This window comes from Phragmites australis, chromosome 12, assembly GCF_958298935.1.
Source record: "Phragmites australis chromosome 12, lpPhrAust1.1, whole genome shotgun sequence".
NCBI lineage: Eukaryota > Viridiplantae > Streptophyta > Magnoliopsida > Poales > Poaceae > Phragmites > Phragmites australis.
Genome location: NC_084932.1, coordinates 24,385,427 through 24,412,906, shown reverse-complemented (window position 1 = coordinate 24,412,906; position 27,480 = coordinate 24,385,427). Strand labels below are relative to the sequence as shown.

Below are 27,480 nucleotides of genomic sequence, written 5' to 3'. Positions count from 1 at the left end.
AAACAAAAACATATCAAGAAATTACCTCACAGTCAGGTCGGCCTTCAGTCAGCTGTCACCCGCGCCGGGGGATTCTGCGCGAAGCACGCCGCACCGCCAGCCCCCTACGCGGCTACTCTGGGCTACGGCCAGCGGGAGGACTGGACTGCCGGAGGAAGGGAAGATTGGGAGGATCGGAGGAGCTGACGAGGGAGCCGAATAGCGGATGACCGGAGGGCGGAGGGCCGGAGCCGGTGTAGAGGACGGTCGCGAGATATGAGGAGTGAGTTTGTGAGGAGAGACTGAGGGAGGACGACGGCGCGTAAAGTAGAGCTAGCAAGCACTAGCAGCAGACAAAGACAAGAGGCAGCAAAAGCCGATACAAAGGCAAATCGAGCCATGCCGCAGTGACGGGCATGAGCGCGCATATTTATCTTTGAGTGGGAGGGCGCAGGCAGAGGCGGGCTCACGTGGAGTCATAGGTGTACACTAAATTTTTTACAAAAAATTAAATATATATAGTATTATCTGATCCAGTGGCCAAGTCCAATGCAGACGATCCAACTCCCACGCCCAAAGCGGATGGCCCAACTCCCACACCCAACATCCAAGAGTCAAGAACTCGTGTAATACTCAGTAACTCCTGTCGTGGTCAACGCAACGCAACGCAACGCATGCATGGTTAGTCAGCTCGGCTCATTATGGCTCGGCTCGTTTATATAACGAGCTGGCTCGATTTAGCTCGGCTTGTTAATATAATGAGCAAAAATGCTAGTTTGGCTCGTAAGCTAGCTCATTTGGCTCGCAAGCCAGATGGTTTAGCTAGCGAAGGACTATTAGTGATGTGAATACAGGTCCATGATGACACTGAGAAGCCGAGGTGGATGGGGATCTAGATGGCCGAAGGCACGGACGTTGTGGATGGGGGACTAAGGACTACTATGAATTGAGGATGGTGTTACCGATTCACCGCTCAACGAGTTACTGGCAGCTGGTGGCTCAGCACCTGGGCCTCGCAGCCCTCGTCCCCACATCTTGAGCGGTCGAGCCCTCATCCCTTAAGCACCGGTTGCGACAGGTGGGGGAGAATAGAAATGGAATGTTGTGTTAGGGTTCCTAAGTGTGGGTGTATATATTTGGTTATGCAAATAGGCTACAGAGCTACAGAATGTTGTATGGGCTGCCTCCTAGCTCGTTTGGCTTGCGAGCTACTCACGACCTGGCTTGTTGTATAAACGAGCTAAAACTCTAGTGTGGCTCATTAGATTTTAGAATGAGCCAAGTCCCGAGCTGAGCTAGCTCGCGAGCTTCTAGCTTTTTGTCTAGCCCTACGCATGGCAGCAACGCAAGATTGTGAGTGCAGCGCCGACGGGGTGCGGTGGCATGAGCACAAGGATTCGGATGTGGATTTTGGCCTCAGTTTGATTAAGCTGTGAATTTTGATTTGGGTTTTGGTTTTAGGCTGGGCTAATTGTTACCTGGATTTTGTCAAAGTGTGTCCATTTGGACTTTGGGGTAGTGGTTTCCTACTGTGTTGATTCATATGGTGCTTCTGAATTTACAATTTTACTTGCAGTGGTGTGTTTATTGAGTAGTCGTGCACTAGATAGGCATTTGATCAGTTATAATGTTTCGTCGTCATGTTTCAATTTTCAAACTAATTGAATATGTAAGTTTTTAGCTTGCTGCTGATTTTGCTTGGATTAATTTGCACATGCCTCCCTAGATTTTGGCTGGCAAGTACGATCAACTCGTGGATGAGAGAAAACTGCTAGAGCCTAAAGGTATATTTACTAGTCCATTCTGGGATGTCAAAATGTAACATTTCAATACAATTTAAGAATATGGCCGTAGGAACGGGCGCATCATGACATCGTAATCTGTCCGGCCCAAATGAATTGGTCGGTACTAAAAATGTGAGAAATAGAAAACTCCAATAAAAGGGATATGCTACGGTAAAAACATCATGTTCTTTCCTTTCTGTGCGGTAGGCAGAAAATGATTTCTAAAAGTATAAACAGGTCTTCCCCACCGCAGCATAGAAACAGAGCTGGGTGGTATTCAAGTTTGGTTGGATAACATAAGCTGCTTCATTTAACTGTTGTGGCAAGTGGAGTTCCAAATTACCAGAAATCTGCTACAAGATTTTCATTTTGTGGTCAAATAGCATATATAAAGAACATACACTAGATTCTCTGGGGATGGACTGAAAATTAGTCATTCATGGTGGATGGTTAGCATCAAGGAACTGATCCATTTCCAACCAAGATCTGAAACCCCCAGACAACTTCTTTTTTTATTATAGATATTTATTTTTGTCAGGCCTCAAAACACTTATAGATCTTTCTTATAGATTTTGCCATTGGGAAACCCTTACAATTATCAAATATTTTTTTTTAACTATGTACACTTATTGTTAAAATGCTGAACCCACCACTAGGCGCAGGCATGCTAGTTGATAGATTTCATCATAGGTGCTGACTCTGTAGGTTGTTCGGATCAACTTTGGGTGTACACTAAGAGGACATATTCGAAAACTACCACTGGGATCACTCTCACTACATCACATAGGGTTGTTAACAGCAGATGTGTAAGTCACTTTTTTAAGCAAATTTCACTTCAAACCATGTATTAGTGCAATCTGTGCACTTTAAACCACCTTTAACAAGAAGTGTCACTTTTAATTATATATTTCATGCTAATATTTAAATTTGCACCGTGTTTAACAAATGAGCCTTTGACCTGCTCATGTGAATAGCAATTCCATCCACCTCATATCCCACTACTATAAAAACTATTTTTAGAGGCAGGTGGTAACCCATTTTCAGATACGTTTAGCCACTCGTCTCACCCATTTTTAGAGGTGTTTAGCCACCCACCTGTAGTCGAAAGCTTGTGGAAATGAACTTTTCATAGGCACGAAGGAGACCGCCTATGAAAATCAATAACCACAAGTAGTTCACTTAAGTAACTGTCTGTGGAAACAGATTAGCAATGACAGTTCACTTAAGAAACTGCATCTAGTGATCGGTCCACAAATCGACATTTTGTCTGAAAAAACAAAAAAATTGCAACCGAGGAACTCTCGTGCAAGTCACAAGTCATACGATTTTTCACTCGAACTCAAAACCATTCAGCTTGTACAGACCCTCTTATCATCCTACTATAGAACTACTAGTGACATTAGTACCATATGTATTTCTTTTGATATCTTCTATTTAAAACTTTAAATAATTATTTGGGTATCTAAATGGCTTCAAATGAAAATGTTTCAACTACAAATTGTAGATCTTGTCAAGGACAATAATTTTATATAAAGTTTGTCCCCATCGTACAAGAAAGTTATGAAAATTTTAAGATATAAGGTATTATCCATTACCAAAGGCAATTTACATGACCATCATTTTCAAAGACGATTCCTTATATGAAGTATTTGTCATAATGGACGATAGCTTATCTTAAAAAATTCATAACTTTTTTGTATGAAATAAGATGAGGACAAACTTTATATAAAAATTATAGCCCTCTATGAGATCTACAATTTTGTAGTTGATTTTGTTTTATTTGAGGTCATTCAGATGTCCAAATAATCATTTTAAGTTTTAGAAATAAGATATTAAAAGGAGTGCATATGCTATTGTTATCACCAGTACTTCTATAAGCTAAGTCTTCAAATCCTCCTGAGTCTCTTGGATACATAGTCATTTTAGAAATCCAAACCTTCTTGAAGTTCTTTATATTATCAATGAAATCCTTAAGCATACAAATGGTTGGTCCCTCCTCTATGTTACATGACAATCTTATAGGCCACTACCTTGTCATCTTTTTCTTCTTGAGAAGATGGTGGGGTCTTTGATCTTTTTCTTATTAATTTTGTTGGAGATGTTAGAGTTAGTAGTATTTTTTTTATTTTCCTTGTTCTTGAGTTTGCTTTCATTTATAGGACTTGTGGTAACAATAGTATATGCACTCTCTTTAATCTCTTATATCTAAAATTTCAACTGATTATTTGGATACCTAAATGACTTTAAATAAAAACAAATTCAACTACAAAGTTGTAGATCTCGTTGAGGGCTATAATTTTCATATAAAGTTTATCCCCATCCAATTTCGTATGAAAAAGTTATAATATTTTGAAAATAAGCTATTATTAATTACCAAAGACAGTTCACATTTAGAAATGATATCTCAGAGACGGTTCAAATAAGTAGCCATCATTAAAAATGACTTTTTAAACAAGTAGTTTCTTATATGAACCGCCTGTATTAATCATCTAATTTTTAGAGGCGGTTCAGATGAGGAACCGCCTCTAAAGATGTCCTTTTACATAGACGGTTTACATAAGAAACCGCATGTGGTAATCATCTAATTACTAAAGGCGGTTCACATAAGTAATCACCTATGAAAATAACCATTTTCGCAGGCGATTCCTTATATGAACCGCCTATGGTAATAGTATGAATCGCCTGTGGCGATTCATACTATTACCATAGGCGGTTCATATAAGGAATCGCTTGTAAAAATGATATTTACACAATCAGCTTCTTATGTCACATGTCTCTGAAAATCGCTCATGCGGTTTTTCATATTAACTGCCTATAGAAAAGCACTTTAGGTGTTTCAAAAAATAGTTTTTTATAGTGTCCTCGGCTCAATGTATTCAACATAAAGCCATCCTACGTGTACTCTGACCATCTAATACATGCTTGTTCCGTGGACTAGGGACATAGCATTATGGAGATAAATCGCGGTGAGGTAGACATGGCTGGGGTGGTACAACGGTGCAAGTGGCAACTTGAGGAGCAACGGCGATGAGGTGGACATAATCAGAGAGGAGCGTCCATGTAGGTGACGTTTTGAGGTGGTGACATCAACGAGGAATATAAACAGATGCCGAAGTTTGCGAGCGACAGTATTTTGACTCTAGAGGCCGATACGGAGAGTCAACTCTAACAACTTCAAGCCAGAGGGGGAAGAAGACAATGAAGAATGAACAAAGAGAATGAAAGCTAGGCACGAGCAATCGACCTTCTCAGTTGAATCTATGGAGCTAAGGTGGATGTAACTATTTGCCACGCAAGCACGGTCAAAGACCGAATCATTGGTACGAACTGGAAGATTAGTGTAATATGTATAGTTCAAAGTGACATATATTGTTAAATGTGGTTCAAATTGTACCGAATGTACTGATATATAGTCCAAAATAAAATTTGCTCCATTTTTTTTCTATTTTCTTGTACTCAGTAAGTCACTTTTCTATTTATATTTGGATCCTTAATAATATCAGCAAGGAATCACTGGGCCGGAAAAAGCAAATGGGAAGAGCGATGAGTGACGCCGGGGTCCTAACTTGGCTGGAAATAATTGCATCGTGGTCCAACAAGGCATCCGTACCATCCCACATGCGGTGTCATAGTGCACAGTATCTGTAGGTTCTTTTACTCCACGTGCATTTTCAAAAGACCGAAAGCAAATAGCTTTTCCAACATCCGTACTAGCATGAATATGTAGGGTTGAAAACGGTCGGAAACGATCGGAATATGCTAAAACCGTTTTTATTTTCGTATTTTTTCTCGGGAACGGAATCGGTAGCGGTAATGTCGAAAAAGAATACGGTATCGGTTATATCGGAAAATCGAAAACGATATTATCGGATCGATAATATGTTGATTTCGATCGGGGATCGATAATTCTGAACGGTAACACCAAAACGTAGCTCACAAGTTATACATCACATACAACAAGTTTAATGAAGTCATACATGACAGGATTATAATCGACATGAGTATATGGTATATCGATACATCTTTTATGATAAAACAATTGCTAATTGACAAGTAAAAGGATAAAAATCTCCATATAAGCGCAAATATTTAGCATAAGAATTTAAGTTTCAATACAAGCAGTCAAGCACAACACAACCTCGTCACAAGGATTAAAGTGTCCATACAAGCGCAACACTAAGTCTCCATACAAGTTTTGTCCATACAAATATTATTTGACCAAGCACAACACAAACTCATCACTTTTGAATTTCCTCTTCCTTCACTTTTTTGGCGGCCTACAGCTCAACCTCAAGCTCATCATCATCACTTGCCAAGTCTTCGTCCTGTTGTTTTGTAGAAAAAAATATTCAATTAATCTCCAGCAAGTCATTTTGCACAAATGAGAATAGAAAATAGAAGTAGTTGTACAATTTATATTTTATACCTCAAACATCAGATTATTAGCAACACCCTCAAGAATATCAAGATCAATGACCAATGACGAAACATTCTTAGAACCTGAAATGTCAAGGCATGTACATTAGTAAAAATGTGAAGATTTTACATGAGTAGAAGTTTAAATTGTCACCTTTTTTTTTGCTGCAGCTATCCAATCTTTAGTGCAAATCAGTGCTTGTACCATCTCAGGATCAAGACAAGAACGATATGGATCAACAACATGGCCACCAGCATTAAAAACCGATTCAGAAGCTACCGTTGACACTTGCATGGCAAGCACATCACCAGCAAGCAGCCATAGAATAGGATACTCATCCCTCTAACCCTTCCACCATGCTAAAATATCAAATGTATGATAATTGGCTTTGGTAACCTTTAATGGTGGTTCTGCCAAGTACTTATCCAAATCGTTTACATCATCATCTAGGTCATGTGTGTCATATAGGTAGCTATCAAGTTCCTCATCTACCGTGTCCATAAACAAATCTGCCTCTGTTGAAGGTGCAGGTGCTTTACTCTTTAAAGATGAAGGATTACTAGCAGCTTAGCATTCATACATGTTCCTCATAACACAATTAAATTTGTTAAGTTCATCTTGATAGGAATTTTTGTACACCCTCCTTAAGTAAAATTCTATAATTTTTCTCTTGAACCTAGGGTCAAAAACACTTGCAATAGCAAGAGCAACATTAGACTTCTTCCAATACTTCTCAAATTTAAAACTCATAGAAGTTGCTATACTACTAATAGTAGGATCATCACTATGACACCAATCAGTTAGCAAGAACTTAATCTCACAGAAGTCTTTGAAAAATAAGTTTGCAGTTGGATATAATGTACTAGAAAATAACTCAGTGAGATCAAAGAACTTTTTCAAGCATGGTATAAGAGATTTTGCCTTTTCCCATTCTGCAGAAGAAGGAGCAATTTTCTCATACCTGCCACGTTCACAAGACATGAGCCTCTCAAAAGTAGCCCTGTAATATAAAGTATCCCTCAACATGGTATACGTTGAATTCTACCTAGTAGAAACATCAAGTGAGAGGCCCGACTTTGTGTCCAATCCACACTCAGTAGCACACTTTAGGAACTCCTCCCATTGCAATGGAGAACCGTTCACAGCCACCACAAATGCTCTAATATTCTGAATTGAAGATGCAATCGCACTCATACTATCTTTAGCAACCAAATTAAGAATGTGATTAGCACATCTCACATGAAAAAAGAGACCATCACAGATTAATGGACAATGATTCTTGAGTCCTAAGATGACATCCTTAACAGCAACTTCATTTGCAGTAGCATTGTCTAGAGTCAAAGAAAATATTTTCTTCTCGATGTTCCATTTCAACATACATGAACTTAAGGTATGAGACATATTCTCACCAGTATGTCGTCCTGGCACATGGAAGAAATTGATAATCCTCTTCTGAATACGCCAATCATCATCTACCCAATGGACAATCACACACATATACCCCTTGTTCTGATTTGATGTCCACATATCCATAGTTGCACTCAAGCGGCCTTGAAGGGTTTTAAAATAAGCATACATCTTATCCTTTTCTTGCAAATAGAGGTCCATTATATCCTTTCTAACAGTGATACGAGACTTGATAGGAAAGTTTGGACGCAGGGATTTTATAAACTCAACAAAATATTCATGTTCAACTATGTTAAAAGGATACTCATGCATGATTATTGCAATATATAACTTCCTCAAACTAACTTCTTGATCATACTTGTATGGTTCAATAACTGTCATACCTTCCTCATGATCAATTTCTGATTTGAGTTGTTGCTGGCCTTTAACAATACTATGATAATGCTTTAGATGACTCCAAAACCCTGTGGTTCCTCGATTACTCTCAGCTCTACCTTTGCTGGTTTTGTTATTACACCCTTTGAACTTACATTGTGCCCACAACTGATCAACCTACTTGCTATTCTCCTCCACTGTCATTGTGTACTTGGTGAAATACTGTCATACATCTGATGTGCTCTTCTTTTGCTGTTTTAAAGGAGGTTGACTATCATACTCATGGTCCACATCAATGATATCATCGGCACTTGCACCCACTACACTTGTACTCGCACTTGCACTTGTAGCTGACACCACTTTGTTCTGAGTTCCTATCATCCATTGGTAGACAATTGAAAATCAGCAAAGCAAATGAAGTATGAGTTGATGAATCTGCAATTGAGGTTGTAATTGATTATTACCTACAAGCGAGTTCTGAGAGGAAGTGGCGGTAGCATCACGAGATGGAGGCGGATCCATGACCGTGCGCTGTCGGGAAGTTACTTCTCCGGTAGGTGATTTCATCTAATAAAAGAAACCATTCAGAATGAAGAGACTATCAAGTTAAGTAAACACACATAACATAAGCATATGGATGATACAAAAATAAATAGATACATCTACTGATCTACATAATATAAGCCATATGGAAGGAAAGATCTGGAAGCATAAAAAACAACAACATGATCACTAAATTATGCATAGCGCATTTTAGACTATACAAATATTTAAGTTATAATATGGGGAAGAAACAACAACTATAGGATCAGATCAACACTCTTAGTATGCTTCCATGAACACCTATTAGCCTATTATGATTAGAATTTCAGGCGCTCAGGCGCTAAGTGCTCAGACGCTCACAACTAAATTCACAAATGGACCAGTATGAACTACTCCAACAAGACCGGGATAATTTTTATTCCTTAATCTAAAAAAAGCAGAATAAAGGTTCTATTTAAGCCTATGATCTAATCACCATTTCCGATCAGATTCAATACTTCCTCAGTTCCTCCTGCATCGTATATCTCAGCAACTAACCAACTATACTCTTTAGAGCAAAATCATCAATGAAGAAGCCATTGTGCATCTGTGATGGACACCGGTACATCGCCACACCGGGCAACCTGACCAGCGACAAGCTTCAATTCCTGGCCACAAATCAGAGCAGGCAACCAAGCTCAGTACTCAGTAAGTCAGTAGCTCACCATGGGCGGAGGAGATGCACTGGCTGGGGCAGACGCCGAGCGGAGAAGAGGCGCCGAGCGGGGCCGACGCCGGATGGAGAAGATGCACTGGGGGGCGCAGCAGCCGGATGCGCCGGGCGGGCGGAGCAGCCGGATGGAGAAGATGCGTCTGGCGGGCGGAGCAGCCGGATGGAGAAGATGCGTCGGGCGGGCGGAGCAGCCGGATGGAGAAGAAGCGCTGGGCAGGCAGAGCAGCCGGATGCGCCGAGCGGGCGGAGCAGCCGGATGGAGAAGATGAAGATGCGCCGGGCGGAGGAGCAGCCGGATGCGCTGGCCGGAGAGGATGCCCTGGGAGGAGGAGCCGGGCGGTGCGGCGCAAGTCGGCGAAGCGGCGGCTCAGCGCTGGGTTTTTGCGTGACGGCGGCGGCTCGGTGCTGCGGAGTGCGGACTGAGGAGTACGAAGTACTTGTGCGGCTGTGCGGCTGTGCGGCTGTGCCTGTGCGTGTGCGTGGTGTGACCTCGTGAGGGTTTCTCTTTCTGTGGCCGCGAGCCCATTAGTAGACGCCGGATCCAAAAACCGAATGCCCAAGTGAAGTGGGCTGATAAATTTTGGTAAATACCGAAAGCCATATCGATTTTTTCCGAAAAAAACGGAAACCGACTAAACAGTTGGAAGTGCCTCAAACCAATTTCGTTGCTGTTTCCGGGACATTTTACCGATACCGATACCGATTTCGAAAATTACCGATTTTGAAAAATACGGTTGGCAGTTTTCGAAAACGCCCCCTGATAAATCGGAAATTTCCGTTACCGTTTTCAACCCTAATGGTAGGTTCTGGAGAAGGCAGCAGCGCCGCCATCCTTTTGTGGACCAATGGATTGTGGGCAGGGTTAAGGTGGGGGTTTCGAGGCATGAGGGAGCCGGCTAGGTACCTATGCAGACGAGGTGGCAGCAAGGTGAAGTGGTGAGGGCGTTGCATGCTGGCTACCAACAGTAGGAGGCCAGCACGATCATCTGGAGGACAATCACCACTGTCACACACGTAGCCTATCTTGGACGGTTCCGAAAAACTAGTGTTACACGGTTTCTAAATTGTCATAGTTATAGAGTGAATGATAATAGTATGTTATTTTCGATAAGTGAAGAGTCATCTAAGATAGTTAGTTATTTTTAATGGTTTGATGTTAGAATCGTTGGAGCATCAAAGACCTAAGATGTAAAAAATAGTAAAATGTGTGAAAAATAAAAAAAATACTACACAGTAGCTGGATCACTTAGGCATCATTGTAGTAATCCCCTATTTTTTCGCACCACTTTTGCTAGTGGGTCACCTGTGGATCAAACTCGGGACTTCATGCTAGTGATCCAACCATTTTACCCCCAAACCTCATACCAATTGAACTAATTTGTGTTTCATGCTAGGGTTTTAGAATATATTCCTTTTAACTTGTTACTACTACATATACTTGGTGCCAAAATTTAACACAAGATAATTTACATATGAAGTGAGTTTAAGCACAAGATTAAATTTAAATGCAATAATGAATTTAAATGCAAGACAATTTAATTTTTAAACTAATATTTTCATTATACACAAAATAAGATCAATACATGATGATTACTATATTTTAGCATATCACCGCTACACTATCCTAGCTATCTTCGTCCATAGTGAAGCCACCATCCTCTTCCACCTCCTCTGAGCCCGCCAGAGTATCCGTCGAGCCCGACAGCAGTAGAGAGCCTTTCCACCACTAGAGGTCATCACCGCTAGCCTTCTCCTCATCCATGGAGAAGTCAGAGAAGGCCTCCTTTGAGGGTGGGCTCACGTGCAGAGGAGAGGGCAGAACACCACATCTGGACAAGATACATTGTGTACATCATCAACGACTCTGGAAATTGCGGACTTGAATCTGCGGGACTCGGTATACTTAAGGGTTTCCAAAACCTATACTAGGAAGGTCTCGATCGGGTTAACCGACCTTAGTATGATTAATATCCAGGTTGCATTCGGTTGCCTTGCATTGGCCGACAAGACAAAGGACTCACTATCGACTATGGCTAGATCCAGGGTAGCGCTAGGATCTCTATATAAGGCGGGGACTTAGGCCCCAGAGGGGGGGGGGACAACAGAGAACCTAACTCGCAAACCATCAACTTGACGCAAGCACTAAGATTATAGCTCCTGGAGATACTCAACGACTTTATCCCTAGATTAGCTTAGATCCGATCTACTCCTTGTATTAGGTCTAGCTGTATTGGTTGTACTTGATACAATACATATACAACAACATCCATACAGGACGTAGGGTATTATTCCAATCGGGGGGCCGAACCTGTCTATATCGTGTCTTGTTTTATACTCGATCCCTGATATCGAAGGTACCTAGCTCAATTACGGATATATTATCGGGAACAAATCTTCGACAAAACATCTCTAAATCCTACAACTACTACCTCAGTTATACCTACATTATATATAAATCCTACATCTAATATATAACTTATGTCCAAATACTACATCTAATTATTAAAATATACATACAATCATGATTTAATTGTTAAACTATATCTAACCCTAATTCTAAACCTAAATCTACATTCTAACCTACGTCTAGTGACTATCATACCTGGTTTTTTTAAAAATATATTATATCTAACCTATAATATATATCAAAACTTAACACTACTGGCTATCCTGCAGGCTTATAAAAAAACATACCTCTTTCTTCTGACAAGACTTCGTCGTAAATTTTTTTCACCCTCCACTCCTCTACTCTCCTCTCCCCTCACCTCCTCTTGTCTCCTCTCTCTTGGATCAACTGAGAGGAAATGATAGTACTGACGTCGGCTGGGGCGGCGTGCCGCATTTTATATCTATAAGGTGTCGTTCAAATAGTAAGCGATATCTTCTAGGTGAATCTATCTGGTGTCACAATAGTGAAGGTCTTGCCCGCGAGGCTGATGAACTGGCGATGATAACACCTTGTAAATTTTTTAAACGGCCATATAATTTTACAAATATTAATATATATATTAATATTCAGATTTTTCGAAAAGGTCGAATTCTAACCGTGGGCTGGCCCAAGCCGATGCCAATTCAAAGTCGACACGTGTCAGATCAGCACTCGTGCACCCAACCTCCTTCCCGTCTCTGCAAAAAATCCTCGCCGCCGATAAAGACACGGCTCAAGATCAGGCCGAAGGCTTTCCATTGTACGGCCCGAGAAGATATTAATTCCGTTCCTCCTTTCGCGTCCGAAAAGCCAACAAACTGCTGCACTTCGGCAGTTCCCATCGGACGAAGCGAGGGGGGCTTGCGGTCGCGGCGGCGGGGAGAATGGGGGCGACGGCGGCAGCGAGGGACGAGCACCTGGACGCGATCCGCGCGCTCATGGCGGCCCATTCGCCGCCGCTCCACGCGCTACTCGTCCCCTCCGAGGACGCGCACCAGGTCAGTCCCGTGCCGTCGCCCTGCCGACCGCGCAGATCGGGACCGATCAGGGGCGGAGCAGATCTGATTGGGCTCGGGTGGGCTGAGCCTAGGGTTTCGTTCGATCGTCCTTTCTGTTCGATCGGCTCGTTCCTCTGCCTGATGATGACTGTGGATTGTTTGTGCAGAGCGAGTACGTGTCAGAGCGGGACAAGCGACGGGAGTTCATCTCTGGGTTCAGTGGGAGCGCTGGTACGTATCAGGGTAGTGGGTCAAAACTTTAAGACAAACTGTGTTAATGCTATGCATTTTTGAAAAATTATAGCTGACTAAGATGCATTTTTCGAACTAGCGTGTTCAATGTTACCAAAAATAAAATCTGTGTTTCTTCTACTAGCCTTCAACCAATAAGCAAAATAATGATTGGTCAGGACAAGAATGTAACCTTTTTGCTACTTGTGGTTGTGATGGAGTCCTTAACAAAAACAATATATAACCCCATTCGGTCCTTTGTATTGGAAGTCCTAAATTGGTTTGTATTGTGTAAGCTTTAGGTTCAGTATAAACCAAACTAGATTTTTATTCCTTCTTTACTTCTTCAGTTGTTGTTAGCTGCATTAGTTTCTCAATTATTGTGTATGTTGAATCCTTAAAACAGGTTTGGCTCTTATCACGATGAAAGAAGCATTATTGTGGACGGATGGACGCTACTTCTTGCAGGCGACTCAGGAACTGAGTGATCGCTGGAAACTCATGCGCATTGGAGAGGACCCACCAGTAGAAATTTGGATAGCTGATGTCAGTATTGGCCTCCTTTCTCAAGAATATCTGTGAATTCAACCTTCTAAGTTCCGCATAGAAAGGCCGGACACAAGCTTGTACATGACAATAATTGGGCTATACACTAGGTTTTTGAATTGTCACAACTTGTTGAGAAATCACAGTCATGGTTTTCTTGTTCGCCTCATGCTTGTCTCCTCACTTTTTTAAAAAAAATATTGAGACAGATGTACTGCAGCATTTATGGTAACACCACAGACATATATTTGTTCTTTTTGTTCCTGCAGTAGACCCGAATTTCTACTTCAATAGCTGCTTTGGTATATGTGAATCGAAGTGTTGTGTACTTGATTTGCTGCTGGTTGGTTTTTTCAAGAGTTGTAAAAAAATTCAAAACAGTTAAAATCTTAATTTGATTCCCATCTCACTATCTGTAACCTGAAATAAGATAGTTACTTGAAGTTTTATTTTTGTTGTCAAAAGACTACCACAATTATCATGATATTTTTTTTATGGTTTTGGAGATTTAGTTAGTTGTTTGGTTGTTCTGTATCGAATACTTTTATTTCTGATTAATTTCTGGCTTGTCTGTTGTTTGCTATCAGAATATGTCAGATGAAGCTATCATTGGAATTAATCCATGGTGCATCTCTGTTGACACTGCTCAAAGATATGAACAAGCATTTTCAAAGGAGCATCAGATGTTGTTTCACCTTTCTTCTGACTTGGTGGATGAAATATGGAAGGATCGCCCTCCAGTTAAAGCTCTACCTGTAGTTGTGCACCCTGTAGAGTTTGCGGGGCGTAGTGTATCAGAAAAGATAAAGGAGTTAAGAGAAAAGCTTCTACATGAAAAAGCTTATGGCATTATAACTACTGCCCTTGATGAGGTACACTATATTCAATTGAGTTTGTGTCTGTATCTCAAAATTTTGTAGACTTATTATTTCTTTAATTTCCTATTTTTAATGCTTCTTTAGGTTGCTTGGTTATATAATATTCGAGGAGATGATGTGAATTATAGCCCTGTGGTTCATTCTTATGCAATTGTAACCTTGCATAGTGCTTTCTTTTATGTGGATAAGCAAAAAGTATCAGTCGAGGTCAGTTGATTGACTGAGCAATTTTTTTTATTTCACTATATGTTGTCGGTGGTCATCATTTTGAAGGGTATGTCATGTAACGCATTTGTGCTGTGATTCTTCTATGGTCCAGGTCCAGAATTACATGGCTGAAAATGGAATTGATATAAGAGAGTATAGTATTGTTCAATCGGATGTAAGCTTACTTGCATCTGGAAAGCTAAATGGTTCTGCAGTTGATGGTAGCTCACATGACGGGATGCAGAATTCAAAAATTTGGATTGATTCAAATTCATGTTGCCTTTCACTCTACTCAAAGCTGAGTGTGCATCAAGTTCTGATGCTGCAATCACCCATTGCTCTTCCAAAGGCTGTTAAGGTGAATTTAGTTACTTCCATCATTCCTTGTGCTAGTCTTTGACATTAAATTTTTATGCAAGCAGTCACGTGTATCTTTTTCAATATAATCCAATACCACATGGTAGATTTGTTCACTCCTTGGAATCTAGTATTACCAAGAATGTTTATGCTCTGCATGCAAGCATACAAAATGCAACTGGCTAGTTTGCCCTCAATTTGATATCTGAATGCGCTAGTTTGAGCTGGATTTATGAGATGCTCAATTAATTATCACAAGCCTGTGATTTCTGGTTAAATCGGAATGAGTCATGAATTCAACGTAACGTAAGTGGAAATGAAATAAAAGGAAACGTTTAAATTGAGCAACATAACTGCTCTAGCTCATTTAGCATAAAATGTTACAGTAATTAAGCAGCAATGGTGCGCCAGTCTGCTGATTAACTAAAGATACTGCTCACACTCCTGTGCAAAGAAAAGATGCTGCTTATATTTTAGTTGAAGTAATAACCATCTGTTTCTAGTGAAAAAAGATGTGCTATCAACTTAAGCAGATATTTCATTTAGGACTGTATGGTTCCCTAATCATTGAGCTAGAGTTGCAACATTGGTTATTCAATTGTTGCAACTACTTATGCTCACACTTGAACATCTTTAAAGTGATATGGGCCATCTGGATGGGCACTTGTATCTATGTGTCCATTGAGAACACCATCAATCACGCACATCAACCCTAACTTTGGAGCTTACAATATAACACGGTAGGTTGATATGAACCAATAGAATAGGTATTTCAATTTCTTTGCAATGTTTGTATAGAATCCCATAGAGCTGGATGGTTTGAGGAAGGCACATATTCGAGATGGTGCAGCTGTTGTGCAATACCTTGCTTGGCTGGATAATCAGGTCAGTTGGATATATATTTCTTATACAATTTTTTGGCTGCACTTGGACTTCTATTATAAACTCCACCAGAAAATAGTTTGCATCTGCATTCATTTGTGGGAAGTGCCAGTTTTATTTTCATCTTCAAAGGCACTTGTGTGCTTTGATGATGCTCAAGTTTACTAATTAGCCTCTTTACCATGATAATTTTTGTTCTGTGCTTGCTCTGATGTTCTACCCCCCTTATAAATCCAGATGCAACAGAACTATGGAGCTTCTGGTTACTTCAGTGAGGCTAAGGGATCACAGAAAAAGGAACATTTGTAGGTGTACCCTACATCTGTGCTTGTAGTTTATTTTGAGCATCATATGATTGTCTATCGCGTGCATAATTTTGATGTTATACATCATTGAACTTGGAGGGGCTTCGGTTTGTTAATAGATTAGGGCTGTTAGCAATTTTACATAATGGTCTGCACATGATGTTGTACGGTTGTTATACATCATATGCGAGATTATACTTATTTTTTAATATTTATAAAAGAATCTTGCCATGCCTTCATGGTAGCTCTGGTATTGTGAGGCACTGTGACTTACCCTGTAGTTTTAGTTTAATCAAGATCTTGATGGTTTTGTGTTGGAGGACTTTGGTACTTAAAATGACTTACTGAGTGGTTTACATGAGTTTTTTCGATGCCTTTTTTGAGCTTTGCATCATAACAATCAACCATTTTAATTTGCTATAATTATTATTTATAAGACTCCAATGTACGTTTTCTTGGTCTCCAATCTAAATTTGGCTGTTTTAATCTATTCTTTTACCTGTAGGGAAACAAAACTTACCGAGGTTTCTGTGAGTGATAAACTTGAAGGCTTCCGTGCAACAAAAGAGGTATACTGCAACAACATCACCCTTTTCAAGCTCAGTTATAGTTTGATTTAACTCTCAACACCTACTATTGTTCCTGTTCTTACTCAGTTTTGGAAGATAGCCCAGAAAATATCACTTCTAGTATTTATGGAATTTTTCAGTTTGCTAAACAAACCAAAGTTCCTTGTAATCATCTAGGAACCAGTTTAAGTGACTTGTAATGTCCTTTGTAACTACTGTAAATTCTGTTTTTAAAATCAAGTCCCAGTTACTTTTAGTTGTCTGTTCAGAGTTAATCTTCATTGAAGAAACTTCTTTTATTGACTTCATTTGTCTTTTGTTATTTCGATAATGATGTTTACTATTATTTAGATTAGACCAGTAAAGCATGACTATTACTACGTTGAGACTGTTGGTAAATACTCCCTCTGTCCATTTTATAAGGCATATTTTGGTATGAAAAAGTCTTCAAAAGTAGATTTTGAGTTTTTGACCTTTAATTTTCTTACAATATATGGTCAATTACTACAAATCAACATATTAAAAGCACTTTGAAATATGAATCTATCGATACAACATCTGTACACTAAACATGCATATAATTCGACTAATTGTTGGTCAAAACATATGAACTTTGACTTTTTCAATCAAAATACGGCTTATAAAAGTGGACGGAAGGAGTAAAACAGTTGTATTCTATCTCTTGACAGATCTTTGTTTTAAACATCTTTTCTTAGGATGTTGTTGGGGGAATATCTATCTAAGATGCATTCTTTTCCTAGAGAGCATTTTGCATCCATTCTCTTGATATACTGCAACTTGTGACCAGTTGTTACTATATTTCTTCAGCATTTCAAAGGTTTGAGCTTTCCTACGATTTCATCTGTGGGACCAAACGCAGCAATTATTCACTATTCACCTGAAGCAAATACATGTTCTGAACTGGATGCTGATAAAATATATCTATGCGACTCTGGGGCACAGGTTGACTATATTTCAGTCTTAAACTGTAACTTTCTGTTAGAAGATTTCTTAGCATCTATCAATTTCATTCGTTATGGTATATACATGCAGTACCTGGATGGTACAACGGACATTACAAGAACTGTACATTTTGGTAAACCCTCTGAGCACGAGAAGTCATGCTACACAGCAGTAAGTGCTATTTTTTTCCTTATACGATTTATTTAGAGTTCAAAATGTAGTTGTTGTAGTATCATCCTACACTCATTTTCGACCAAAATGTCCTTTTTTAGCAGTACATCAATCCATGTATTGCTTGCATGTATCCTTTGCATTGTGGTTTCTCCACTTTCTGATTCTAGTATGCCATACATGATTAGCATTGAATGTCCAACAATCGATTTTGGCATGGGCTAGTAGTTTAATTTCGTTGCTTCACATTAGTATTTTGGCTGATGGTACTGTTGTGTTTTAATAAAAAGTCCTTAACATCAATGGGCAGGCATCTGCTCTCAGCTATTGCAATTGTTGTATTATTCCTATTTTTTTCACTAAACTGTCAGTAAATTTCTTCTTTGATTGGTTTCTACATGTTTCATTTCCATTCATATTAGAATCCACATTAGCTTTTATTTTTTAGAGATATATTTTTTTATTTCACTAAGTATATTTGATTGATTTCTTATAGTTAAGTGGTATTGCATATTGAAATTAGGTCTTGAAAGGCCACATCGCACTGGATTCTGCTGCATTTCCTAATGGGACAACAGGTGAATGATTTTTTTGTGTTATCATATGTTGTATAAAATTCTTTTGACATTGTTGCAGAGGAAATGATAGAAATATTGCAAAAAGTCACTTATTTATGAGTCTTTAGCCAGGTTTCAACATTTTGAATCATGGATCAACATTTTGGGTCAAAAAAATTACCATGTTTGAGTGAGGATATCTCTTTGAGAGTATTTAGAATTTAGTTTGAACTAAGCCTGAAGGATTCAAATCCCCTGTATCCAAAGAGGACCTTAGATTTAAGTCGTTTCGCTTACAAATACGTTTGTTCTCTTCAAGAGATGCCTGTAGTGAGGCTTCTATCAGTTGTCCCTCAAACACAAGTTTGTAGTAACGTTCACATTCAAATAATTACTTATTATTTACATGGCGTAGCTGTGACAAGTCATTGTACATACTTGCAGTGTTACCGAGCTAGTTTATCATGATAAATGTGGGCTAAGAAGGACGACAGATGGTCGTTTGTTCTCGTTTGGGAGCACTAGCCTGCATAAGTGTTATAGAGATTGCATCATGAATGCTACACTAGCCTGCATAAGTGTTATAGAGATTGCATCATGAATGCTAAGTTCTTGGTGAATGTTTCTTTGCCCTAGGGAAACTGCAAGGAAAATTCCATTAGCCACTTAGATGTGTAGTTAGTACAAACAGTCCCTGAGTTGTATAGTTATTAGTAAACAGTCCAGTGAGTCGTGTAGTTAGTAGTAAATAGTCCAGTGACCTATGGAAACTGCAAGGAAAATTCCATTAGCCACTGAGATGTGTAGTTAGTAGTAAACAGTCCAGTGAGTTGTGTAGTTAGTAGTAAATAGTCCAGTGACTGCTAGAAAGAAATCTCAGTTTTACACAGCGCAATAAAGTTAGACTGTAGAAAGTGGATGTATGCGATGAAGTTCATAAAGTATACTCCTTTTTTAGGATTGCGTGGTTGAATGTGGGAAGTGGTTGTACGCTGAAATCCCACTTCCCCACACCAATGTATGTGACTTTTATAGATTATATATCTAGAAAAAGCATAACTATATATGCTGAATTGTGATCGAGTGCCTTACTTATAATTTCATATTGAACCTACTTATAGGGCATGCTCTTGATATTCTTGCACGAACCCCACTGTGGAAAGATGGTCTCGACTATCGACATGGTACTGGCCATGGAATTGGATCTTATTTGAATGTCCATGAAGGTCAGATGAGTGCTTCATTTCTTGTTCTCTATTATTTCATTTGATTGTACAACCACCTGAAAATGATAGATCTATTCATGTTTTGCTTTTAAACCAGGTCCTCATCTAATTAGCTTCAGACCTTCTGCTCGAAATGTACCACTGCAAGCATCAATGACTGTAACAGATGGTCAGTAAATATCCAAAGAACTGCTGGTTTTTTAATCAGAATTATCTACAGCTTGATGTCAAATTAATATTGTATGCTATGTTAGTTCTCTTATCGCAAAGTTTTTTAGGAAAATCTTAATGGCATAATATTTTTCTTGCAGAGCCTGGTTATTATGAAGATGGTAATTTTGGTATAAGATTGGAGAATGTCCTAATAGTCAAAGAGGCCAGTACTAAATTTAATTTCGGAGAGAAGGGTTATTTGGCATTCGAACATATAACATGGGTAACCATTGCTTGTTGTATTTCATTATTCTCTCTCGGTGTTACAGTTGTCTCTGACTATATTCTGGTCATCAGTTTTTTTTAGTATTGTTTTATATTCTTATTGTCTATGTGGCTTTGTAATTTCTCTATTGTAATGGACAACTCCCTTGCCTTTTATGGTTGTAAGGCTCTATTATTTCAACTGTTATTATCTACTTTATAAGTTAGTCTTCTGTCTCACTTCGATGGTTTCAGACTATTTCAGTCATTTTAGACTAGATGCTTTAGTTAGTACTTTATGAAGTTGGCACATTAATGGGAAGCAGCAGTTGTTAGGTTCAGCTGTTGATTAGGAATTAGGAGCACAAGATTTCAGTCAATACTATATATATATATATATATATATATATATATATATATATATATATATATATATATTTTTACTGCTTTACACATTAATGGGAAACATTACTATTTATAAGTAACGTTTGTTACTGTTATTATTGTGTGATAAATTTGTAAGTTATGCTTTCACGCATCTCGACTTCTGTATTCAACTAATGGGTAGAAGGCATCCTAGCAAGGAATCCTTCATGTGGTGGTGCACTGTTTCTTCTAGGAGCTGCAGCATCTATTCAACAAGAGTTCAAGTGAAGCTTGCACTAGCTCTCACTCGTTGCAATTTAGTGGGATTCATGACATTTTCTGTGCACCGTACGAAATGCTTTATTAATCTGTTTCGGTAATATATTGTGGTGTACCATTTGTTTTCTCATCTATTGATGAATCCCTTTTGTTGTGCAGGCTCCATACCAGATGAAACTGATAGACATCAAGCTGCTGACTCCTGCGGAGATGGAATGGGTAAACACTTACCACTCAGCTTGCCGAAAAATCTTGGAACCTCATCTGAACGAGCAGGAGAAGGAATGGCTGAGGAAAGCCACCGAGCCCATCGCTGTGATCAGCTAAGCCTGTTCTTCCTGGTTACATGTCGCAAAGGGTTTAGCTGTACCAGTGATTCGTCCTCGCTGTGCTGAATGGTTCATCATCTTCTGTGGCATGCCATGCGTAGATGGGTTGGCTGCTCCAGCTATTTCATTAGCTTCAATAATTGTGAGTAGCAGCAGCGAAGGAACAGGATGGCTTATTCTTTACGTCAATCTTTGCTTGAAGTGGAGTGTGGCTGGAAGTAAAAACAAGTGCTGAATGGATCTTTCACATGAAGTTGATTGTACAGTTCTTCCGAGGCTTTGCTTTCAAATTGAATGCCTTATTCCTTGTTCACAAAACTTCCATGACATCATATTCAGCCACACGAAGCCTGTGTGTGTAATATACATATCAATGTGTCCTGATCATCATTTTTTCATGATAAATGGATAGATTTACCAGTAGCACGTTAACACTACTACAATGCCGCATTCGATGGTTGTTGATATTTGATACTTGATGCCCACCGTATTGTGTGGCTGACAACGGGCTTGCTTTAAAGTATGCAGGGGCAGGGTGTGTTGACTAGCGAGTGGACATACAGGTAGACTTTTTAGATGTAACACAGCCTTGGTTATCCGTTCATACAGGACTAGTCTACTTGGTCCAAGTTTTTCCATTCAAGCCGGACTGCTCTATACTACTTTTGATGCAAGTTTTTTCATTCAACAAGGACCAGTTTTCTTTGACCAAAAAATTGATTGTGGGGACGAGAATTTTTTTATTCAATACCTCGAGAATACCATGGGCTTCAGTGCTTCCTTCCTCAAATGGTAACAATTTTTTCTTTTACATAGTTTTGTAGTGCTGACAACATTTCAATCATGTGACATCACTTCAAATCTGAATTCGATCTGCACAGAGAGAAATACTAAAGACATTCTTCTGAATACAAAAATCAGATAATACAGTGGGAAAAAAGAAAGCAAAGGAGTAAGCTACTACATATTGAAATTTGTCTCTTTTACTTTTCTTTTAACGAGTCATAGTTTTAGTTGAATTTTACATGATCCTTGATATCATGATCTATCCAACAAAAGTATTTGGCAACACCACACTCTTATGTAGATATAAGAAAACTGATCGCTTGTAGATGACTACCCTTCGAAGGGATGGAGTAGTCGTGGGAGTTCAGCTTCACACAACTATATTTAAATCCGATGCTCGCTTATTTATATACATGCCAGTGCCTTTAACATTAAAAAAGCATGCCCTATATGTCCTATATGGCACCTGTTCGTGGAATGTAGTACGAGTGTTATCGAGAAAGAAAGTAATCAAATGTTGCTAGGTCTCCGGATCACGGGTAACATGCTGATTATTTGAACGCGCGCGTTGTCAACCCTGGTGCGCAAGAGGTTAGAACGAAGTATCCTAGTTCCAAGCTATCGCTGGGTGACCGGTGGTTCCAGGCCGATGTTTGCGGCGGTCCAAATTAAGGTTCTGATCCAGAAAAGGCCACAGGCCCATAAAAAGAGAACATGAAGCAAATTAGAGATGATGCGTGTGTGTAAATATATATATAGAGAGTTTTACATAACATAGCATGTTAATAGCCCTAGCTCTAACTTGACAGCTTACGCAAAATTGGTCGTTGAATTTTGTAACATCTATAGACGGTATAGATGTAACAAACCACACACATATTCGATATCTTTTTTCTATGTGTATATATTTATCTATACCAAATTAGGTTCCTATCGAAGCCACCAAGTTTCAACTGAGTATTTTCTGTATTCTTATCTATCATGTATCTATATAATCAATCATCAAAATGATCTCTACGCTTTCTTATGATCTAATCCTTGAATTCTTAATATCTATTGCCATTTCGTAATACAAACTGATAGTGATAGTAGGTACCATTGCTGATTCTTAGCGGCTTAATGATTAATCGGCTGTTGGAGCTTGTGAACCAGCAGTAAAAGAGGACACGAATGACTCGTTCTGTAGCAGTGGTAGGATGTGAGAAGACTAGAGATCCCCACATTACTTGGAGAGGAAAAAAACTGTAAATTATCAGGTTAATTTAGAAGGAGAAGACCTTGATAGTCCAATCCGCATTATCGATTACAGCTCTGGATAAGTCAGCATGCAATGGAAAGTAAATGCTCCGGTTGAAAACTACAAAAGCCACATGGCGTGCGTGCATGCATGCATGCACACACGCGGACTCACCACAAGTACTCGTAGGCAAAAATGTCCGGATTGAACAAAACCGTATATAGCTGACCAAACCTTAGAACGTGCCTCGTCAAAAAAGAGAAACTTTCAACCTTGGAATAATCCAGCACAAGGATTTATGAGATGCATGTCAAGTACGACCGTGCGTAGCTCCTGCAATGTTTGTTGGTTTCAGATACAGATAGGAAGATGTAAGCGCCTCAAGATGGGAAGCAAATTTGTTCTGTCCATCTACAACTGGTCTAACTCCAAGCTAATTTAAAATATATACATAATTAAATGGAAATAAATGTAAATTCCAAACTAATTTTGTAAGTTAAAATTAAGATCAATTTAATTTTATTCAGACTAAATTTAATTATAAAGTTTGAAAAATAAATTAAGTGGTATAGCTGACTTTTAAATATTACTTATAATTCGAACTCTAATGTGAATAAGATGTCAACTAAAATAAAATTAGGATTTGAATTTTTTTAATAATGAAATATATGATCAACACTTAGTTTAAACCCGAGAATATTACTATTTTGAATATTAGAAAAAATACCTAAATAAAAGTTGTCCAGAGTAAAGACAAAAGAATTGGGAATGATGTAAAATAAAATAAAAGGCATGCTTATTTATAAGGTGACTGATTCTTTCTTATCTATAAGTTCACTTTATTCAACCACTAGATGAACATTCACTACTACAGAAAGTGCTATCACTGTCGGTTTCAAAACTCACTTCACTATCTGTTTTGGAGATAGTAGTGGGCAACGAGTAGTGATAGTCCCCGACTATCACTGCCGGCTCGAGGAACCGGTAGTGAAGGAGGTTATCACTGCCGGCTCAAGCCTTCAACAGGCAGTGATACCCTAGGTATCACTGCCAGCTAGTGGTTTTGGCTGGTAGTAATGCTCGTGGAATCACTGCTGGTTGAAGCTCTGAGCCGATAGTGTTTTACCTCTCCTCTCTCCTCCTACATCTCTCTCCTCTCAATACATGCATACAATGAGATATATATTTAATGTAAATCGATAATAATGACACCTTCATAAATACATAGTAATTCATGTCCTTCATTAATACATAGTAATTTAATACCCCTCATTAATATGCAAATAAAGCTACTTAATCTAGCTTAATGATATATACGATGTCTAACCCCAGGTAGACTTCTTCCTTATCGCATACTCTTACTAGAAGGTATGGTGTCATCTAAAGGTCTCTTATGCGTCGACAGCACAATCGTTTCATGAAACTCGCCGTTTGGGTTGATAACATGTTCGATGAAGAACCTGGCGATCTGTTCTTGACTGACATGTATTTACGTAGGGAGTAACGAACTTGTGTGGTGTTTGAAGCACTTTGTTTGAACAATCAAAAGGATTAATCCTTGAACACTAGAGAAATTGAAAAAAAGGCATCGATATGTAATTTCATACCTCAACATCATGAAACCTGATAGTGTCTCCGTCTCCGATGAATGCGTGCGTGAAAGTAAGAATATAGAACCCACAAAGATTGTTGCCAGATTTAGCTGTCTCATACACTTAAAGAGAAAAGGATTCATCAGTGGAATGACTTGAACCTTTTTATTTAGTATGAAATGCAAGACATGAATATTCCCTGCATACTAGTAAGTCGGTTTTTACATCATACTGCTTCCTGTATGGAAAGTAGACAATGCTCTTTTTGCAGTATCTTGTGTATGTGCTGTACGTGAATATGAATACCAATTAAACTTAGATGCAATTGATGTGAAGATTAAATGGTCTAGTTTACCCATTTAGCATGTTGATGAGGTCTTGGTAAGTTGTCTTATCTCTTTTTTGTGAGTCCAAGACAATAATCTTGCTCAAGTCTAGATGGATGGCAAGGAGGATCCAATAAAAATTGCAGAAATATGTGACCATAGCAAATTAGTACTATAATCGAGTTGCCCATAAAGCAAAACGCCCTAGCACACAAACACGTACTCAAAGTTGTAGAGTAAGAGTACGAAGATCTTGTGTTGGTGAAGCAGACACTTCCATAAGTTGTCCTCGGTGAAGTATGTATTCATCGTTGCAAGTTCCTCATTGACAAGCCCATGATTGATGAATCCTAGGTTATTATCTAATTCTTGTCTACATGTGTGGATATTCATACTACGAAAAATAAAAGTTAGTCATGCAATTTCAAGGTACAAGATCATACAACATGAATTATATACACAAGTCACTTACAGAGTCCAGCATCTGATTATGACCACATCGAGGGTATCTTCTTGGTACAATTCATACAAGCAATCGAATTTCACCCAGAAAGAGCCATTCCTGTCGAGGAAATATTCATCTCTGTATCTTATGGGGAACGCTTGTATACCCTGCCTAGATTGTTTCAAGTATCACAGATGTAGTCGACGTATTTGAGTTGTAAGGTTATTTTCTATATCTGGTTTGACCAAAGGTTTGCCTAACTCAAACAGCCATCTAACACCCAACTTTAGGATTTCCGCTCCTACAACAAGTCGTGCTAGTTCCTTTGTTTTAATCCAGAAGTAGCTAGGAAGTCCCCAATGCTTGGAGCATCCTCAATGATTGGACCTGATTTGCTCTTGGTCTTCTTCTTGCTGATGCGTTTGTAATCAGTTGGTGGCTTACTTGAAGCTGCCCCTATCTGTTTAACTTCGGGTATATTCATAACAAATTTCATGCTATCTTCAGGCACAACAGGCTTCAGTGGAGGTGCTGGAGGATGGAAATAAGCCGTTACACTGGCATCCATAATTTTTTTGGTTTGCTCAGGAGTAAGTGAATAGACATCCTTTGATGAGCCCATGACTCTTTCAATTACGATCAATACCGCCAATTATCCTCAAATCATATAAGGTCCAATTACAAGAGTACATGCACAACAATTAGACCACCAGCTGAACTCGTCCCTTGTTGTTCATACTTTCTTGGATGGATTACTACTAAATTCTTATGATGTTTTATTGCTTAGGAACATGGGAGAAACAGCACAACCTTACCCGGACGTTACCCCTTGAAGGCCAAGTCTACTCAGACTCGAGGCGGAGCTCTAGTTGTGGTAGTAGTCGAAGTCATGGTTGTGGTCAGGTCTCAAGACATTAAATTAGTAAAACGGGCATAACTCTCTCATACAAAGTCCGTTTTAGGCAATCTTGGATATTTTTGAAAGCTTACGACGAGCCCTTTCCAATGAATATGAGCTCGACCAAATATTCCTTATGGTGTAGTCAGAGTCTAAGGAATAAGGTGATGTGCCACCATTTTGGACCTAGTTGGGTCTTGTAATCATGTCAGAGTCAGAGTCCAGGTTGTGTACGCCTCTTTCCACGGATGCACAACCCTAGGTCCTCCTTCTCATGTAGCCCCTATATATACATAGTAGCCGTTGTAGTTTAGGCTCGGGTTTAGCTTAGATTATTCTGTTTCAGATTGCATCTACCTGTTCTTGCTTGTGTTCTCAATTCGCTTGCAGAAAATCCTTCTTGAAGAGGTCAACCGCGTCTTGGCATGGTTGATAACCATAGAGTAGTGGTGTAGTGGTTGTGAGGGTTCTCGATCTATTCTGTTCGGAGCCTTTGGATCATCAACGTCGAAGCTCCACCAATCAACTTATCGTATTACCATTCGGAAGATCGAACAAACGTGCATCAAGTGGTATCAGAGCCTCATTTTCCCATTTGGTAATCTCAATTATCCCCTTTGTTTAGTTATGTTCCATTATCTAGAGTTCAGAAAAATTGCCCCACAAAAATATTTAGATCATAGTTTTTCCGTTGATCAAACCACTTTGAGCTTTTTGCAATTTTGGTTTTAGTTTTTGCGTTGTTGAGTTTGAGTCCATCGTCGGTGTCTTTGTTGCTGGTCGAGTCATTGTGTTCTAGTTTCTAGTGTCGAGTCTTTGCTGTCTTAGTCGTCGTGTATCTCGATTTGCCCTTATCTGCTTTAGTCAAGATTGTGTCACAGACCGTGTCGACCACTAGTCAAGTTTGACCATCAACTCGGGTTCAACTACTAGTTGAGTTCGACCATCAACTTAGGTTCAACCACTAGTTCTGTTCGATCACCTACTCGAATTCGACAATCTACTCGGGTTCGACCACTAGTCGAGTCGACCATCTATTCGGGTTCGACCACTAGTCAATTTGACCACCCACTTGGGGTTCCGACCGGTCACTTCAACCATCCACTTGGGGTCTGACCAGATACTTCGACACGCACTCAGGTCCGACCACCTAGTCGCTGCGACCACCTAGTCGGATTTGCCCACCTTCTCGGATCTGACCACTTAGTCAGAGTCTCCCACCTTCTCGGATCCGACCACCATAGCCGAAACAAAGGTAGCCAAAGTTCAG

At 39.4% G+C, this 27,480-nt stretch overlaps 1 protein-coding gene across 1 annotated transcript; it reads left to right on the top strand.

Moving 5' to 3' along the window:
• The first annotated feature begins 12,396 nt into the window (after positions 1-12,396).
• LOC133886587 (aminopeptidase P1-like) lies at positions 12,397-21,349 on the top strand. Its single transcript, XM_062326278.1, has 16 exons — positions 12,397-12,643; positions 12,811-12,874; positions 13,281-13,420; positions 14,008-14,292; positions 14,383-14,505; positions 14,618-14,863; positions 15,661-15,747; positions 15,982-16,049; positions 16,555-16,618; positions 17,447-17,581; positions 17,672-17,752; positions 18,276-18,330; positions 19,431-19,535; positions 19,633-19,704; positions 19,847-19,971; positions 20,757-21,349. The coding sequence occupies exons 1-16, from the start codon at positions 12,530-12,532 to the stop codon at positions 20,922-20,924; spliced, it is 1,932 nt and encodes a 643-aa protein (XP_062182262.1). The 5' UTR covers positions 12,397-12,529; the 3' UTR covers positions 20,925-21,349.
• Positions 21,350-27,480: the final 6,131 nt, after the last annotated feature.